The sequence below is a fragment of the Lampetra planeri genome, chromosome 46 (genome assembly GCF_965212315.1).
Source record: "Lampetra planeri chromosome 46, kcLamPlan1.2.h2, whole genome shotgun sequence".
Classification (NCBI taxonomy): Eukaryota; Metazoa; Chordata; class Hyperoartia; order Petromyzontiformes; family Petromyzontidae; genus Lampetra; species Lampetra planeri.
The window spans coordinates 1,014,300-1,030,463 of record NC_136152.1 but is presented as its reverse complement, the minus strand read 5'-3'; the positions used below and the strand labels follow the sequence as shown (position 1 = coordinate 1,030,463).

Here is a 16,164-nt window from a genome sequence, read left to right as displayed (position 1 = left end):
TTCTTATTTCCCTTCTACGTGACTTTACAGAAAGAACCAAGAATATGAATCCCTGCAGTCACGAAAGCTTTAAATCAAGATTTAACATCCCACTCGTAAACTTTTACGAAGCGCACTTTTGTACTTGAGCAGGTATTACAACCTCCCTGGGGCAAAGCCACCGTGTTGGGGGTCATGGGCTTGTGGACACCGCCAACATATTTAGATATTGCTTTGAGACACCCACAATGTTAAACGTAAGCTAAACAGGTCAACTGATATAATGATATTAACAATAATAATTGACACGTTAAATGCTTGTACACGTGACAATTTTATTTGTTTGGCTATGTCGGATGGTGGAGGGTTACATGTAAAAAATTTGTCCACGTAATTATGTGGTCTCACCCAAAATACCAATTATGAACCATGATGTTAAATAAGGTTTGTCAGCAGTACACAGTGTGGCAAGAGTAATTAATGATAGCACTAGCAAAATCATGAATCATTCATATTTATTCATGATTTAATTCTATGTGTAGTGTGCACCTGTATACCTACTTGTCTGGATTGTCATATCCGGTACTGACCCTCAACTTCAAGGTTTTCTCAAAGAGATGTATTTCCATCAATGTATTCTGAAAAAACAAAACATGCAGCACGCATGAATGCAGCAGGAAATAGTCAGGTATAAATATGTGAGCGCTGGACACTTGGGATGCCATGATTTACTCCCGTTTCACGATTAAATTGTGTCTAGCTAGGCAGAGTTGATCCAGAGAGGTCGATCAGCGGTACAGCAGGCGGCTCACAATCAGAAGGTCGCGAGTTCAAATACTAATGAAGAGGTTGACTCAGCCCATCATCATCCAAGGTCGTTAAAAACGAATACCACCCTTGTGGGGAACGCAACAGTAGTTGGCCTCTGAATAGACTCACCTCCCGCCATAGGAATGCGGAATTGCCATAACTGGCTCAGAGCTGTAAATGAGAGGCTTGCACTGCCTCAATGCTCATTGGAGCAAGGAATCACTTTGGCTTCGACAATTCGGGCTTCTAATTTGACTCAAATTGACTCAAAGTCACATGAACCCATTACATACATGTACAAACGAAAAAAATTGACGCTTACACAATTCGATGCATTTTGGTGAGTTTAAGAGACGATTTTACTCGATTAATCCGTGCATTATACATATCAACTGGCGTAAACTTAGTTTACGACACTTTAAATATTTTAAAAAATATATTGTTTTGCTTTTTTTCCCCAATGTTATCCTGATTGCACTATCGGAAGCATATAACGAGATGAAGAATCTATCCAGATGTGTTACAGAGCGGCAGTGCAACTCTGTGTATTATGGAATGGTCCACGGAAACGGATAACAAAGAGCTGCCTCTGAGACCCCTTAAAGTGACCTCTCGCCAAACAGTAGTGGGCAGCACTTTCCCACCTTCCCTGTCACCAAGAGTAAAGTTGGTGACATGGCAGACAAAATAATGTTCTTTTCTTTCTCAGAACTGGAATTTAATATAATGGGGTTTTTTGCGTGCACTTGTTTGTTACCTGTTGAGACTACCTGTGAGATCTTCACTCAAAACTGCTCTAGAGGAGTTGTACACCCCTAGCTGCCACTGATATTCAGAATGGCCTGATCTTGAGTTTTAATTATAGTGTGCTGATCTTTAAAGGTGTATTGAAATTTTTTTATACTGATACTCCTGCTGTTATGGAGTGACTTATGCAGCCAGCTATGGCTGCAAAGTTTGGTCGTACATGTTATGTGTATCGTGTATTGTTAAATTTGAATCACAGTTCCTATGATCACTGTTCCATTGTTTTTATAGCTTTATATCGGTGATTTTGAAAACGTTTTGGTTTAGCCATGTGTGTTTGTTGTAGTACAGAGCTAGCCTGATAACTTTAATCTAAATTGTCTTATGGGTGTTATTGTTTGACTTTCATCCCAGTGGGATTTTTGCACACAGCATTGAAATACGGCGTTTTTTCTGGAAGACTTTGCTGTTTTTTCCTGGATTTTTCTGTTGCGTGTTGTCACTTTAAGATGTTTCTTGTTAATGTTTTTGTTTGTTGCGGTTGCACCCGAGTCAAGAGCCGCATGGCTCACAGGGTTATACCTAATAAATGAAAACTGAAAAAACTGAAAAACCAGGCTAAGACCATCGACTCTCTACACTGCAGAACCTGGATTAATGACAGGCATCTGCCTGGATCAGAACCCAGGATCTCAGCCGTGCCAGCTCAGCGCTCTGACCTCTGAGCCACCCGCCATCGCAAATCCACTCATTCTCAATGTTACGCAATGCCACATCATTGTAAGTTGTGGCGCAAACTACCTGTGCGATGCGCTGCTGTTGCTGGTGCCTCCTGGCAGTGATCGCCTGGAGCGTGCGGTTGAGTGGTGGCGCGGGAAGGCGCACCGTAGCAGCCTGCAGCTGCGCCATCAGCTCATCCTGTCGTCTCCTTTTCTGGTGAAGCTGCAGCACAGGCAATATCAAAGCATTATCCACAAGCAACAGGGCCACCCACCCCCTGCTGTCGTCCAAGCATGATAGAACAACAACGAACGGTGACATGGCCTAGCGGTAGCGCCTGTACGTACGGTAAACTTATTTCGCACCATACGTCACCAACCATGCTAATCGGTGCTTAGCTTCTGAGGTCTAACGAGCGTGGGCACATTCCGAGTGATTTGGTCATAGGCAGTGGTTTGATAAAGGCATGCAAATTAAATATTTGTATATACAGTAAAGCCTTGGATTGCGAACATAATTCGTTCCGGAAACGTGTTTGTAATCCAAAGCACTCGTATATCAGTTGTGATCACGTGACGCTCGGCAGAAAAAGCGTATACGTGCTACTCGTATTGCAAGACCTCGCTCGTTTATCAAATGAATATTTACTTAAAAAATTTTGCTCGTCTTGCAAAACACTCGCAGACCAAGTTACTCGCAATCCAAGGTTTTACTGTATTTATTATGGCGAGGGCATTAAAACGACGGGGGTCGTGCACCTTCGTCTGCTCTCGCTTGCGCTGCTCCATGAGGGTCTGCTCGCGAGTCTCGCGCTGCTTGAGTTCCTGCATGACGCGCCCCGCCTCCCGCTCTCGGGCTCGCTGTTCAAACGTGTTGGTCAGCTGCTGCAGGTTCACCTCCACCTGGCGCGGGACTTTACCCTTCAGCTGCTGTTCACGGGCAGACAAGGCATTATGAATATGATGATGATGCTGCCAACAACTCACATTCAATAGTCACTCATTCATATTTATTCATATTTATTTTCTTTAATCGGGTGAGAGCTCAAAAGAACAGGCGAGTTTAATTTCCAAGAGTGACCTGGGGTATTAATCTGCCAGTAGGGGGCGTTAACTGCTCTGTGTATAATGCTAACCAGCGGCGAATGCGCCTTAAAATTTATGGCCGATGGAATGTGTCGAGAGACAAATATGGGAAGGCGTACTGTCAACATATTGATTTTTACCTATTGTCAGAATTAGAATAAAAATATGCATTAATCTTGCAGGAATCCGATGAACTATGAAGCTTTCTTTCACAGATGTCCAGTTGTAATCTCTCCCTCTTCGTTCACCTGCTGGTACATCTCGGTGCCCAGCGCGTGAAGGCGCGCGGGCGCCGGCGGCTGCATTGCCTGCAGGGCGGCCCCCGTGAGGCCAGCGCGCCGCATGCGCTGCAGGGCCACGTGGAGCTGGTAGAGGAGGCGCGTGGCCACGCCGGGCTCGGCGCGCATCAGGCCACGCGCCACCTTCGTGTCGAACGCCACACCGAGCAGTCGCAGCGGCGCCTCCACGCGGGTGAAGTTGTTGAGCTTCGCCTCGGCCGTGCTGCAAGAGATGGAGACGCACAGACGACGACGTCAAGAATCAATGTGCGTTTAAGAGTATTTGGCTGCTATACATTATATACATTTCCATATGACAAGCCTCCTACGCATTTCACAAGTAGTACTAATCCAATATCTGCATTTCCCATAAATATGCTAAATTCCTCTTGATATGCAAATTCTTTTGTCAAGACGCTATTCCCCCTCCAACCCAGCTTAAATATACGCTCGAAGCCTGGGGTGTTTCATTCAGACGCTGTCTTCCCGACAGACCTGTTCTTCACCTGAGGACGGCTGCTTGCGTTGTGGCCGAAACGTCGTGAGAATTATTTTATTATGTTTTATTTTTATTATTTTATTATTTCCCTTCTACGTGACTTTATTTTTTATTGTTTTATTAATTTTAATTTCATTTTTTACCTACGTGACTTTACCGAAAGAACTAAGAGTATTTACCGAAAGAACCAAGAAGACAAGCCACTTCGTTGAGCAATCATTTGTGGCTAGGCCGCTTCTGAAAAAGAGCTATATAGCTCAGTGTGACTTATCTGGTAAAATAAAAATAGTTCAGTAGTTTAGTAAGATATTGTTCCGCTTGTTTAACCCAGGTGAGCTTCACTTTAGTCTCAATATGCGAAGGTTCCACAATACGGGGGCGATCTTGCTACGTGTAATCGTATTTGAGTAATTTTCAGGTAATTTTTCAGCGTTGATGATGACACACCTTGCTTTCGAGAAGGCTGAGAAGTCATCCTGCAGTTTGTAACGGTGGAGAATCTCCCCGATTATAAACCCACTTGCCAGCTCCTGTGATATTGTCTGGGGCTCTGTAACAAATGGAAACACGTTACATGATCACACACCAACTCACTCACCTTAATTCACTTACATGCCCACTCACCTACCTGTTCACCTGGTCATTCACTCACCCTTCCACCCATACATTCACTCCCCCACCCACCCATTCGTTCACTCACGTGCACTGTCATCTACCCACTAACCCACATACTCACTCGTTCCCTTATCCACCTACTCACACACCAACTCACTCACCCCTTTCACTTACATGCCCACTCACCCACCTGTTCACCCACTCATTCACTCACCCTTCCACCCATACGCTTCCCACCCACCCATTCGCTCACTCACGTGCTCACCCATAAACTCGCTTACTCACCTACCTAATCTCCTAATTCATAACCCCCCTCATCCTCTCTCTGCCGTGTAACCTCACCAAATCGCCTCTCCCTCGACCCTCTCGCTCCTCACCCCGTCCCCGTCCCCCCGTCTCCTCACCCCTCACCCCGTCCCCTCACCCCGTCCCCTCACCCCTCACCCCCTCTCCTCACCCAGTCCCCTCACCCCGTCTCCTCACAACTCATCCCATCTCCTCACCACGTCTCCTCACCCCTCACCCTCCACCAATCACCCTCCACCCCGTCTCCTCACCCCTCACCCTCCACCAATCACCCCGTCTCCTCACCCCTCACCGCGTCTCCACCCCCGTCACCCCGTCTCCTCACCCCTCACCCCCACTCCTCACCCTCACCCCTCACCACGTCTCCTCACCCCTCACCCCCCACCCCTCACCCCTCACCCCCACCCCTCACTCCTCACCCTCACCCCTCACCACGTCTCCTCACCCCTCACCCCCCACCCCTCACCCCTCACCCCCACCCCTCACCTCTCACCACGTCTCCTCACCCCTCACCCCTCACCCCCACCCCTCACTCCTCACCCTCACCCCTCACCACGTCTCCTCACCCCTCACCCCCCACCCCTCACCCCTCACCCCCACCCCTCACCTCTCACCACGTCTCCTCACCCCTCATCCCCACCCCTCACCCCTCACCACGTCTCCTCACCCCTCACCCTGACCCCTCACCCCTGACCCTCACCCTGACCCCTCACCCCTGACCCTCACCAAGGCGTCGCGACAGCTGCAGCTCCTCGTTGAGCCACCTGCACAGCAGCTCCGTCATCTCACCGCGCCGAACGTCGCCGTCGGCTCTCTCGCGCCGTCGCTTGCGTCCCTGCTAACGTCGGTCAACGTCGTTTGCTGACGCCGTTGTTGTTGTTGTCGTCGTTGTTGTTGTTGTCTTGTTTGTTGTTTAGTTTGTTGTTTGTTTTTAACAACGCGCGGTGCCCGTGGCGCGAGGCCTCAACGGGGGTGGTGAGGCCTGAGACGCGTCTCCATGGCGACGGCGGCCACGCACCACGTGACCGCGGTCACAGGTTTATTTTTAAATTCTTTGGTTCTTTCGGTAAAGTCACGTAGAAGGGAAATAATAAAATAAAATAAAAAATATAAAACAAAAAAAATTCTCACGACGTTTCGACTGCAACACAAGCAATCATCAGGTGTGAAATCTACAGCAAGAAATTTTGGATTTAAAATGTGGATTTCACACCTGATGATGATTGCTTGTGTTGCAGTCGAAACGTCGTGAGAATTTTTGTTGTTTTATATTTTTATTATTTCCCTTCTACGTGACTTTACCGAAAGAACCAAGAATATGAATCCCTGCAGTCACGAAAGCTTTAAATCAAGATTTATTTTTGTTTAAATTTAACAACCTCCAGAACGGCTCAATGAACAGTAGTTATTTACCGGTCTGTCCTCTGTCCTCTTCAAGTGAGCACTCACGACAACAACAACAACCGTCATTCAACGCGGTTATTGTTGTTGTTGTGACATCACCACGGTGCTCGTGCCAGGCTAGGTGCACGTGGAGTGTAGAAGGCTCGCTCGCTGACAGGTCACGGGACAGACCCAGCAGGTGCCATGGGTTGGCCGACTGAGATGACCGGTAAATGCACCACCAGCTGTACCCCCCTACTGTGCCAGGCTAGGTGCAGGAGATCTTGGGACAGACCCAGCAGGTGCCATGGGTTGGCCGACTGAGATGACCGGTAGATGCACCACCAGCTGTACCCCTACTGTGCCAGGCTAGGTGCAGGAGATCTCGGGACAGACCCAGCAGGTGCCATGGGTTGGCCGACTGAGATGACCGGTAGATGCACCACCAGCTGTACCGCCTACTGTGCCAGGCTAGGTGCAGGAGACCTCGGGACAGACCCAGCAGGTGCCATGGGTTGGCCGACTGAGATGACCGGTAGATGCACCACCAGCTGTACCCCCCTACTGTGCCAGGCTAGGTGCAGGAGACCTCGGGACAGACCCAGCAGGTGCCATGGGTTGGCCGACTGAGATGACCGGTAGATGCACCACCAGCTGTACCCCTACTGTGCCAGGCTAGGTGCAGGAGACCTCGGGACAGACCCAGCAGGTGCCATGGGTTGGCCGACTGAGATGACCGGTAGATGCACCACCAGCTGTACCCCCCTACTGTGCCAGGCTAGGTGCAGGAGACCTCGGGACAGACCCAGCAGGTGCCATGGGTTGGCCGACTGAGATGACCGGTAGATGCACCACTAGCTGTACCCCCCACCGTGCCACTTGGCTGCGTTTTATCCACCCAGCGCTCCGCTCGTTGTGAGCGTTGCTCCTCTGCCCTCTGTTGTTGTTGGAGGGCGACTGCCTCCAACTGTCCAGCAGCTGCGTCCTTCACGAGCCTCCTCCTCCACAGAGGCCGATCTTTACACCGCTGCTACCGGTCATTGGAGGGTCCAATAATCTCCACATTCTCCTGTGCCACATCAGCCCATCTCTTCTCTAGCCCGTTACCGTGCCCGTTTAGCCCCCTGGATCCGATCAAACAGAAGCTGCTTGGGCTTGCGGTGGCTGGGCACCATGACCCAGCCAACGCAGCCTCGCCTGCCGAAGGAGTTCACCGATGGGACTGTGTCCAGATCTTTGAATGATTTTCGAGCTCTTCATACAATCCGGCCGAGTTAAACCCATGGTGAATCGTAAGCAGGCCATCCTGAAAGTTTCAAACCGGCGCAAATTTGGCCATAGAAAAGACCCCTCCAACCCCCCGTATAGCCTTAACACACTGTTGGGGGAAAGTGCTGTTGGCGAGCACCTATTAAGGCCGGCACGGCTCATAATGGGATAGGTGGCCAGCACCACGCCCGGATGATTTCGTCTTCCCGGTGCTGATATGATAACTATACGGTCCATAGTTTTGGTTGCATAACCGTAATCCCAGCAGTGTGGTTTGCCTTTAATTTTCCATTCACGAACGAGATGACATTTCAATGTATTTATTTAAAGAATACAAATTCCCTAAGCCAAGCGGTTGCTTCCCGTCCAGCTGCATTGAGGGCGAGTTGACCTCCACTGAGCTTGTGGATTGGGCAGACTTCTAGGATGTGGTACACGATTTTCTCCACCTCACAGGCACATAGAGGGCTTTGCTCTCATGTCCCAGCGCTGGAGGCTGGCCAGACGTGGGCCATGAGCAGTTCTGAACCTGTTGAGGGCCCGTGACCAGTCAAAGTATTTTTTTTTAAGTTAGTCCGTGTTTCTTAATCATTCTTAGCAACAACAAAAAACACCTTTGGAAGACATGGGGAAAAAACCCCACCACCGCATCCTTGATTGTTGCAACAGCTGTATATAACTGTGACTGTGGTCATCCAGCAACGTATAAAGACGCAATGCCCCCAATTCGCAAATACGAAGGAGACATCACAGCGATGATACACTCCGCGACTCCTGACGCGGTTATCTGGCTTGACCCACCTGAATGTGAAATTGTAGTCGTTGCTCTGCATTTACATCAGCCGTATGAAAGAAGACGACTTCACCATTACAGTATTATTATCATCATACTCGTCATGTGTGTGCATTTTATAAGGCAAGTGGTTCTTAACCTGGGGTGTACGCACCCCCTGAGGACACGAGATGCTCTTTCTGGCGGTGCGAGACATGGCAACATTTTGTTGAGAAGGTAAATAATCGAAAACAAATTCAGCACGGGCACGTAAGTTACAATTTAGTTTCATTAAACCTCCTACGTATTTATTAACATAATACATTTTTTTAACGATCCAGAACCAAAGGGGTGCAGGCTGCAGTAAAGTTTAAGGACCACTGGTGTATCAGGAGACAGACGAACGACGGACATTGCATTTTGGTTGTATGTTTTTAATTTGCACGTTCCTTTGTACAGTGAATGGTCTATGGTGTTGTGGCCGCTGTCGCCGTGATTAGCGATCGCGATGTGGAACCACTTTGCGCGGCGCTTCTTGGTGTAACGACGCGAGTGAGTGAGGAGGTGCGCCGTTGAAATTCCACGTTACCATGACGGTTTTCTTTATTTACAGATCCTCTGCACAGCTCAGCACACACACACGTGTGTAGGTAGGCAAGCAGAGCTTTACCCTAGTAAACCCAACGTTGTTCAGCGTGTTCGTTGAGTTAGTGTGGCCTGCTTGAGGTGTGAACGTATCGAGACAGAGAGACGTGCGGCGATTCTGGTGATGGCTTCGCAACAAAGTAGGCAGCAGGGCAGCTGTCACGGTGGTATCACGTGGAGACGATGGTGGTCCGATGATGATGATAATGGTGGTGTTGGTTGTGGTGTAGTCACTACAGCTCACGGTAGGCCAACTCCTTCGCCTTGTCCATGGATTCCTCAACTGCGTTCAAGAGAGGGCAAAACGTTACATTATAAACGAGACGACGATTATAATTATAATGCTGTTTATATTATCCTTGTTATTGTTATAACGTTTGTATACCCACAAAAGCCTCAGCAAGATATGAATAACCTCGCGTGGTATAGAGGAGGTTATGGGTTCGATTCCGACCCTGACAGCCTGTATATTTGGAGTTTGTGTGTCTCTCTCTCTCACTGTGGTAACATGGATTTTTGTCTGGGTCCTCCAGAGTTTGCATGCTCTCTCCCCGTGGTCACGTGGAATTTTCCCTCCACATTTAAGAAACATGCGTTTAATAGTATCTTAAACGCATGCTATACATTTCTACATGATAAGCCAATTCTTTGAGCTGTCGTTCGTGGCCAGGTCGCTTCTTAAAAATAGCGATATAGCTCAGTGGGCCTTACCTGGGGAAATAAAAAATTGTTGAGTGTTAGTTTAGGTGTTAGAAAAAGTCGTGAGTTGATGGTCCATACATTCGTGAACATGGTTTGGTAGACAGCACGAGGACATGTGGATGATTATGCAGCCTCACTTTACCTGTACAGCTGCAAAGAGTGTAAACGCCACAATAATTCGCGAAGTTCTGCAACGTTTAGTCATTGCCACCCGTGCAAACCTCGTGCTCTGTAAACAACGAGCAACTTTATTCCCGGAGTTAAGGATGTAATGTGTGGAAACAGAAAGGGACGGGAAACAGGGAAGAGAGAAGAGAAAGAATGAGAAATAAGAGGAAAAGGATGGAAACATGGGAGAAAAGGGTCAGGAGAGATGAGGATCGGGGGTGGGGAGGAGAAGGAAGGGATTCAGCGTGGGGGTGACCGCACAGAAGTCACATGGTTTACAGGAGGCTTGGGCTGATTATAGGCAGACGAGAGCAAAGCAGAAAAACGGTTCACTTGTCGAAATACTTACTTTGTTTGCTCAGAGAGTAGTAATACTTGTACTGATGGGCACTCTTGTTGTAGACCTCTTTCATCACCTGCCCATTTGGATCTGCACAGAGAACGTACCACTTGAGCCTTTCTTCCATCATGATGATACAAAAATAAAATTCAACCCTTAACGTGGCGCACAGTATTCACTCGCTCTCCAAAGCAGAGAATGGCTCAGAGGCGCGAGGAACTGCAGACAAGCAGGAAGGTAGCCACGTGGTGAGCCGGTGCCAACAGTTACCCAAGCAGGGAGTGCAACGGGTAGTGCAGCAGGGCATTCAGCAGGTAGTGCAGCAGCAGAATGTGCAGAATTTTACACCGGCGCCCATAACTCACGGAGAAACAAGATGCGTGGGGCGTAGTGTCCGTCCAGCGCAAATTGGTCTCCTTTGGGGTCCTCCTGCCCAGCACGCACACGCACACGCGTACACAACCCGTTAAATTTATTCCACTTGAGGACCCGGACCAGGATGCTCTTTCACGCGAGAGCTGAGCTGCTGTTAAAACACCTGGCGATGCCGGGTGTCGTCTCCAGCAAACCGTCGTCCAAAAAAAAGTGTCAACATTTTGCTCGGGCCTTTCAACATTCCTCATCCTCCGGGTTTGTCCTGAAAAAACAAAACCAGCCGGCTGATTCGCCCATCAGCTGGCAACTTGATTGGCTCTGTCGTTGGGTGGTGGAGGGTTATAGTTAAACATTATACCGGCACGAAGGTCTGACCCAAAAAAAACCATTTATGAATCAGCCACCATCAGATTGACCTCGCCTTCAGAGCGTGCCGATTCGACCTCTGGCCTCGTTTCCAAACGTCAGACGATCCCAAACACCACTGCTGCCACCGTCCGGCTGATTGACAGCAGCGGTGGTGGTTACGCTGCACGTGGCCTGTAATTCAGCATTTTTGGAGGCAGCAGTGAGGTTTGGTGGCTAGCAAACAAAGAGTAAAATTCTTTTTGAGTGTCGATCATGTACCATACACTGGCTTGCCAGGAGAAGGCCGTGCAGTATAAGTGCGGGATAATCTTCATCTGTTCCAACTCCCTTCTTGCGTGACTTACAGGAGGCGAGAGCTGGTTTAGTTAGACAGATGATGATAATGATGGTGGTGATTACGTGTGCAACGCACCTCTGTCTGAATCATCACAAAGTCCCCGCTCATTCGATAAATCTTCGTGCTCCCGGAAATCTGAGGCTTCAAATCTGGAGACGAAAACAACAACAACACAGGTCATGCGGGGTACATACGGCAGTAACGGCCTGGACACACATGGCAGTAATGGACTGGATAGAGTCACGAGAGCGATGCTCACCGTGTCATCGTTTTGTGTCACGTTAAGAAATAAATGTCTATGGCAATGAGCGGATCACGGCTACGACTTTTTGAAAAACCGAAAAACGAAAGCAGCTGCCACGGCGGTGGGGTAACGGTCATCAGCGTGCTAGGACTTGCAACCTGAAGGTCGCCGGTTTGATTCCATCTCCGGGTGCGGCAGTTGAAAGTAATGGACAAGGGACTTAATTTCCCGCGATCTCTGTCCACCCAGCGTTATAAATGAGAATCACCACAGCTAGCCAATCGGCAGGTTGCGCGTGGTGGTGGTAAGATAAAGGGTGGGTACGTCCACCTCTTTCAAGACGTGTGGTCAGCGTGGAAGAGTAGGCCAACTACCTGACATACAGCTCGCTCGAGGAGTGGAGGCCCCTTCCGCGAGAAGTGGCGTGAGCAGGCAATTGCAGGGCTGCGCCTGTGCCTTTTATTCACCCGCACCGCTGTGGCGTTTGTACGGTCGCGAGTGCCAATCAACGGACTCTTCACTAAAATTCAACCGACTTAATGAGTACATATTTAAAACTTGCAACGTGCCGCTGGAGTCTTCGCTCGCTCTCAGAGGTGCGAGGAGGAAACACAGACGAGCAGGAAAGAGCCACCGGTCAGCCGGTGCTGCCGACAATTACCCATGCTCTGCGGTCCTCTAGATACGAAGATATTACCTGCTAACTAGTGAGCGTTAATACACGTGGGATGAAACTTGAGCACCAGGAGAAACCCTACCACCGAGTACCGTGTCAGGACGCGATGCATGGGGATTTACCCTGGCAGCGGGGACACCAATCCTTGTGCAGAACGAGCATGAGCGGCTTTCCACTGCCACAGAACAACACAGAGAGCATGTTAATTCATATTACAGTATTACGCTTGCTTACTCAGGAAAGCCTCATTCTTTGTCCAGAGGGTCCTGCCAGGTTATTGTGGGCAGTAGGGGGGGAGGGGGGAGATGTCGCTGCTGCTGTGCGATCCCAATTGGGTGATTTACAGGCGGTTCAGCATTGGGTTGTGGTTTGTCTAATACCACCGGTCTACACTGTATGGTTGTTTTAGCTATGGAGACCCACCTTACTTGGCGCCGACAAGTGAGGTGGTTCTCCGATTAGCTCGGTTGGCTGCTTACGGTGTGCGTAGGAAGTTCAACATACAGCGCAACAAATCACAACAGCTTGACTGGCCTCTCCTCCCTGTCTGGGAGGACCTGGGGCCGGGCTCGGCGACTGGATATCTGTGAAAAAAGAGCTTTACATCTCATCGGATTCCTCCAGTATGAACAAATATTCAGATTTTAGCCGCACGCAGTACCTGGCCTTGGCTTTCTCCAGACCCATCTCCAGCGTGGGCACCCAGTCGATGTGTTCCCCAAACCCTGCACGCAACGAACACAACCGAACAAATGGACATTCATTGACCGCCCCCACCCCCGTAGGACATGAAGTTAGCGTCAATGCGGTTTCATTGCTCGCGATACGACGATGCGAGATGTATCAATACAGAATCCGATGAGCTATAAAGTTATACTCTTGGTTCTTTCGGTAAAGTCACGTAGGTATAAAATAAAATAAAATAGATCACGACGTTTCGGATGCAACACAAGCGTCCGTTATCAGGTGGGAAAGTGATGACGGACGCTTTCGTTGCGCCCGAAACGTCGTGATCTATTTTATTTTACCGAAAGAACCAAAGAGTATGCATTCCTGCAGTCACGAAAGCTTCAAATCAGCTATAAAGCTCTTTGTCACAGATGTCCAGCGTGGGGCACGGGATCAGAAGGTTACAACAAACCATACAAAAACACGATAGGAGTGCAAAGTATAGGAAAGGCAAACAAATCACTTTAAAAAAATATAAAAATAAAACTCTTTTTTTTTCTCGCCAGGTAACGCCCAACGAGGTATAAACTTATTTTTCAGAAGCGACCTGGCCCCAAATGACAGCTCAACGAAGTGGCTTATCATGTGGAAATATACAGCAGCCAAATAGTCTTAAACAATCAAAACAAGGAGTATAGTGATGGCAGTTTCCCGTAAATAACTGGCGGCGGCGGGTTTGTCCAATAAACGAACGGCTGTTGACTTCGACACAAAATTTGTGCCGGTTGTTATCGACCCAGGTGGAGGGTTTAACACAGCTGTCAACCCCTTATCAGTGCCCTACCTTATTACAGACCAATTCAGACATTGTTGGTCACCCCGTGCCACTTATAAATCTCAACGTTCATCCTACAAAGTCCCATCACGAGGGAGAAACACAAACAGACACTTTTTTATGTCCGGATTGAAACGGCTGTACGCCGTATGGACCTGAAAACTCAATTCCCTGTACAAGAAGACGGGGTAGACCGTACGGGTTCACAGTTAATGGGTTAATAATAGGCCGAATCAACCCCCCAAACCACTCGACTACCACTGAGTCGCCTGTACCACTGACTTTACACCTCGTCGTTAGATACTATCAGCCTTGATGTTATCAGTCGCTGAACGCTTTGACGGAGCATTGCAAGGTGTAAATTGGCCTATATTTGGGCCGCAATGAAACAAGGGGGCTTTGTTAATGAGGCGGATATCGCAGGGGTACCCAACCGCCGTTGAATGAGCCCGGTATGTCAAGCACTTACTCCAGTACAGGGCTGCATCCTTTTCCACTGTAGACCAAACCCGGACAACATTTCTCTCAGTCAGCCGAGGTCAATCGAATCAAATCCTGCCACCACTACCACCACCCGAACAGAGACATCCAATGCCTGGGACTCTCCGGGTTCAACCTGGACAGGTGGCGACCCCATTAGACGGGGTGAGTAGACGAGTCTACTCAGTGACTGGGAGAATGAGTTGATGATTGCGTTAAGTCGGTGGTAGTGTAGCCACCTTTTCCATCGTAGACCAAACCCGGACTCATCATTCCGTCAGCCTCGGTCTATACAAACTGCGCGGTAGTCTGTAATCAAGTTCAACACTGCAATACCAAATCTCTAGGTTGCCAATCGACATCCTGCCAATTACCGGGCTATTTAGCTCTGAACCCCGGATCAAACCCTGGACAGCTGGCGACCCCTACTCTAATATCCCCGCACCCCACGCAGCGGCTTTTGGCTGGCCGTCAAACAAAGACGGTGGTCACCGCACCGTGTGCTTTCAGATGTGCTCCTGCGGCCATCTGGAACGCTTTTTCTTCCGATATTAGGAAGCCGCCGGGACGGCGCACTTTTAAATAATCTCGATTGACAAACTCATTTCTTTAGAACTGCCTTTTGCGTTCGAGTTTGTTGTCCTTCCCCCGGCACCTCCGATGAGCACGGTTGGCTACGTACGGGGGTGCGAAAGAAGTTCACCGTGCGCACATACAAACCACATCGGTGCAACCCCCTAAGAGTCCCCGGTGCTGTTACTCACCATCTCCCTTGGACCTCTTCTTGCGTGCCTCGCTGGCAGCCAGCAGGCCGAGTAGGAGGAAGAGCAGCACTGTCCCGCGCATGGCTTTGGTTGATGGGGTTGTCGCGGAGAAGTCCGTGGTTGTAGTCTCGGCTGTAACAGCCTGTGAGGAGGGGGTGGGGGGCACGCGGGGCCGTGCGCGGGAGCGGTTATAAAGTGAGCGGGAGGGCCCTTGTCGCCTGGGTCTATCCGGCCCGGGAGTGCGGCCGGCCGGCCCTCGTCACGGCCGCGAAGGAGGTCTCGAGGGCCCTTGTGGACAAAGTACACGTAAGGCATTAGAGAAGACACACCCAAACGATCAATAGAAAGAAAATTTTTTACAAAAGTAAAGGACAACTTTACCTCGGTGATCTCGTCAAGGAGTGTAAACCATCATCACGTGAACTCCGGTCCATCCTCGCAGCGGCGGCTTTTGGCTGACCATCGAACAAAGACGGTCACCGCATCACGCGCTTTCAGATGCGCTTCTGCGGCCGTCTGGAACGTTTTTCCTTCCGATATTAAGAAGCCACTGGCGCTATGCACGTTGAAATCATCTAGATTGAAAACGCATTTCTTTACAACTGCTTGTAGTGTTTACTTTGTCCTTCCCCGCACCTCCGATTAGTGCGGTTCACTTTGTACAGTGCGAAAGCAGTTAAACACAAATACACACAGACACTACAGCGACTTCTACGTAGGATGTCGGTAGTTTGTATCACGAGTGTTGTTCGGCACGCTGGCACACCACGTCCGGCGATTCGCTCCACGTGCCGGGAGCTTGTGTAGTTCAGTTCCTGAAAGAAGCTGCCGGTAGGTGGAGCGAAACGTCAGACACCGTCCCGAACATCACGATGCGGTACGGCCGCCGAACGCGCGCAGCAGTCGCCGTACACCTCCGCGGTGCGGTTTTGCGTGCGACGTCGACGTTTGTCTCCGAACGCCACTGCGAGATTTTAGTCGCTCGCCGAGTCGTGGAGCGAAACGTCGGACATCACGGTGAACGACGCCTCGGTGCAACGCGAAACCGCATCGAAAGAGGCAATCGGATGCGCGCGGCAATCCATGGAAAGAAACGG

At 49.6% G+C, this 16,164-nt stretch overlaps 2 protein-coding genes across 2 annotated transcripts in view; both read right to left on the bottom strand.

Moving 5' to 3' along the window:
• The window catches only part of SPEF2 (sperm flagellar and cilia associated 2), a 35,882-nt gene extending 29,820 nt beyond the window's left edge, over positions 1 to 6,062 (bottom strand). Inside the window, exons 1-6 of the mRNA XM_078615108.1 lie at positions 5,766 to 6,062; positions 4,566 to 4,668; positions 3,590 to 3,842; positions 3,015 to 3,185; positions 2,338 to 2,478; positions 541 to 617 (exon numbers count right to left, since the gene is read on the bottom strand). Of these exons, the coding sequence (XP_078471234.1) occupies positions 541 to 617; positions 2,338 to 2,478; positions 3,015 to 3,185; positions 3,590 to 3,842; positions 4,566 to 4,668; positions 5,766 to 5,823 (803 nt within the window). The 5' untranslated portion in view covers positions 5,824 to 6,062. The remainder of the gene's footprint in view (positions 1 to 540; positions 618 to 2,337; positions 2,479 to 3,014; positions 3,186 to 3,589; positions 3,843 to 4,565; positions 4,669 to 5,765) is intronic.
• A 2,819-nt stretch (positions 6,063 to 8,881) lies between these two features.
• On the bottom strand, positions 8,882 to 16,094 carry LOC144733283 (thioredoxin domain-containing protein 12-like). Its single transcript, XM_078615106.1, has 8 exons — positions 15,449 to 16,094; positions 15,068 to 15,209; positions 12,981 to 13,044; positions 12,442 to 12,494; positions 11,475 to 11,548; positions 10,684 to 10,747; positions 10,328 to 10,408; positions 8,882 to 9,391 (listed from the first exon to the last, which is right to left on the bottom strand). Exons 2-8 carry the CDS (start codon positions 15,147 to 15,149, stop codon positions 9,342 to 9,344), a joined length of 468 nt encoding a protein of 155 aa, XP_078471232.1. The 5' UTR covers positions 15,150 to 15,209; positions 15,449 to 16,094; the 3' UTR covers positions 8,882 to 9,341.
• Between the last annotated feature and the right edge of the window lie 70 nt (positions 16,095 to 16,164).

Bases quoted from the DNA above. Each gene is read 5' to 3' on its own strand.
- LOC144733283 (XM_078615106.1), bottom strand. From the start codon at position 15,149: ATGCGCGGGACAGTGCTGCTCTTCCTCCTACTCGGCCTGCTGGCTGCC. The intron at 13,045-15,067 runs GTGAGTAACAGC...CGTTGCGTGCAG, and splicing joins GAAGAGGTCCAAGGGAGATG to GGTTTGGGGAACACATCGAC. The intron at 12,495-12,980 runs GTACTGCGTGCG...GTTCTGTGGCAG, and splicing joins CTGGAGAAAGCCAAGGCCAG to TGGAAAGCCGCTCATGCTCG.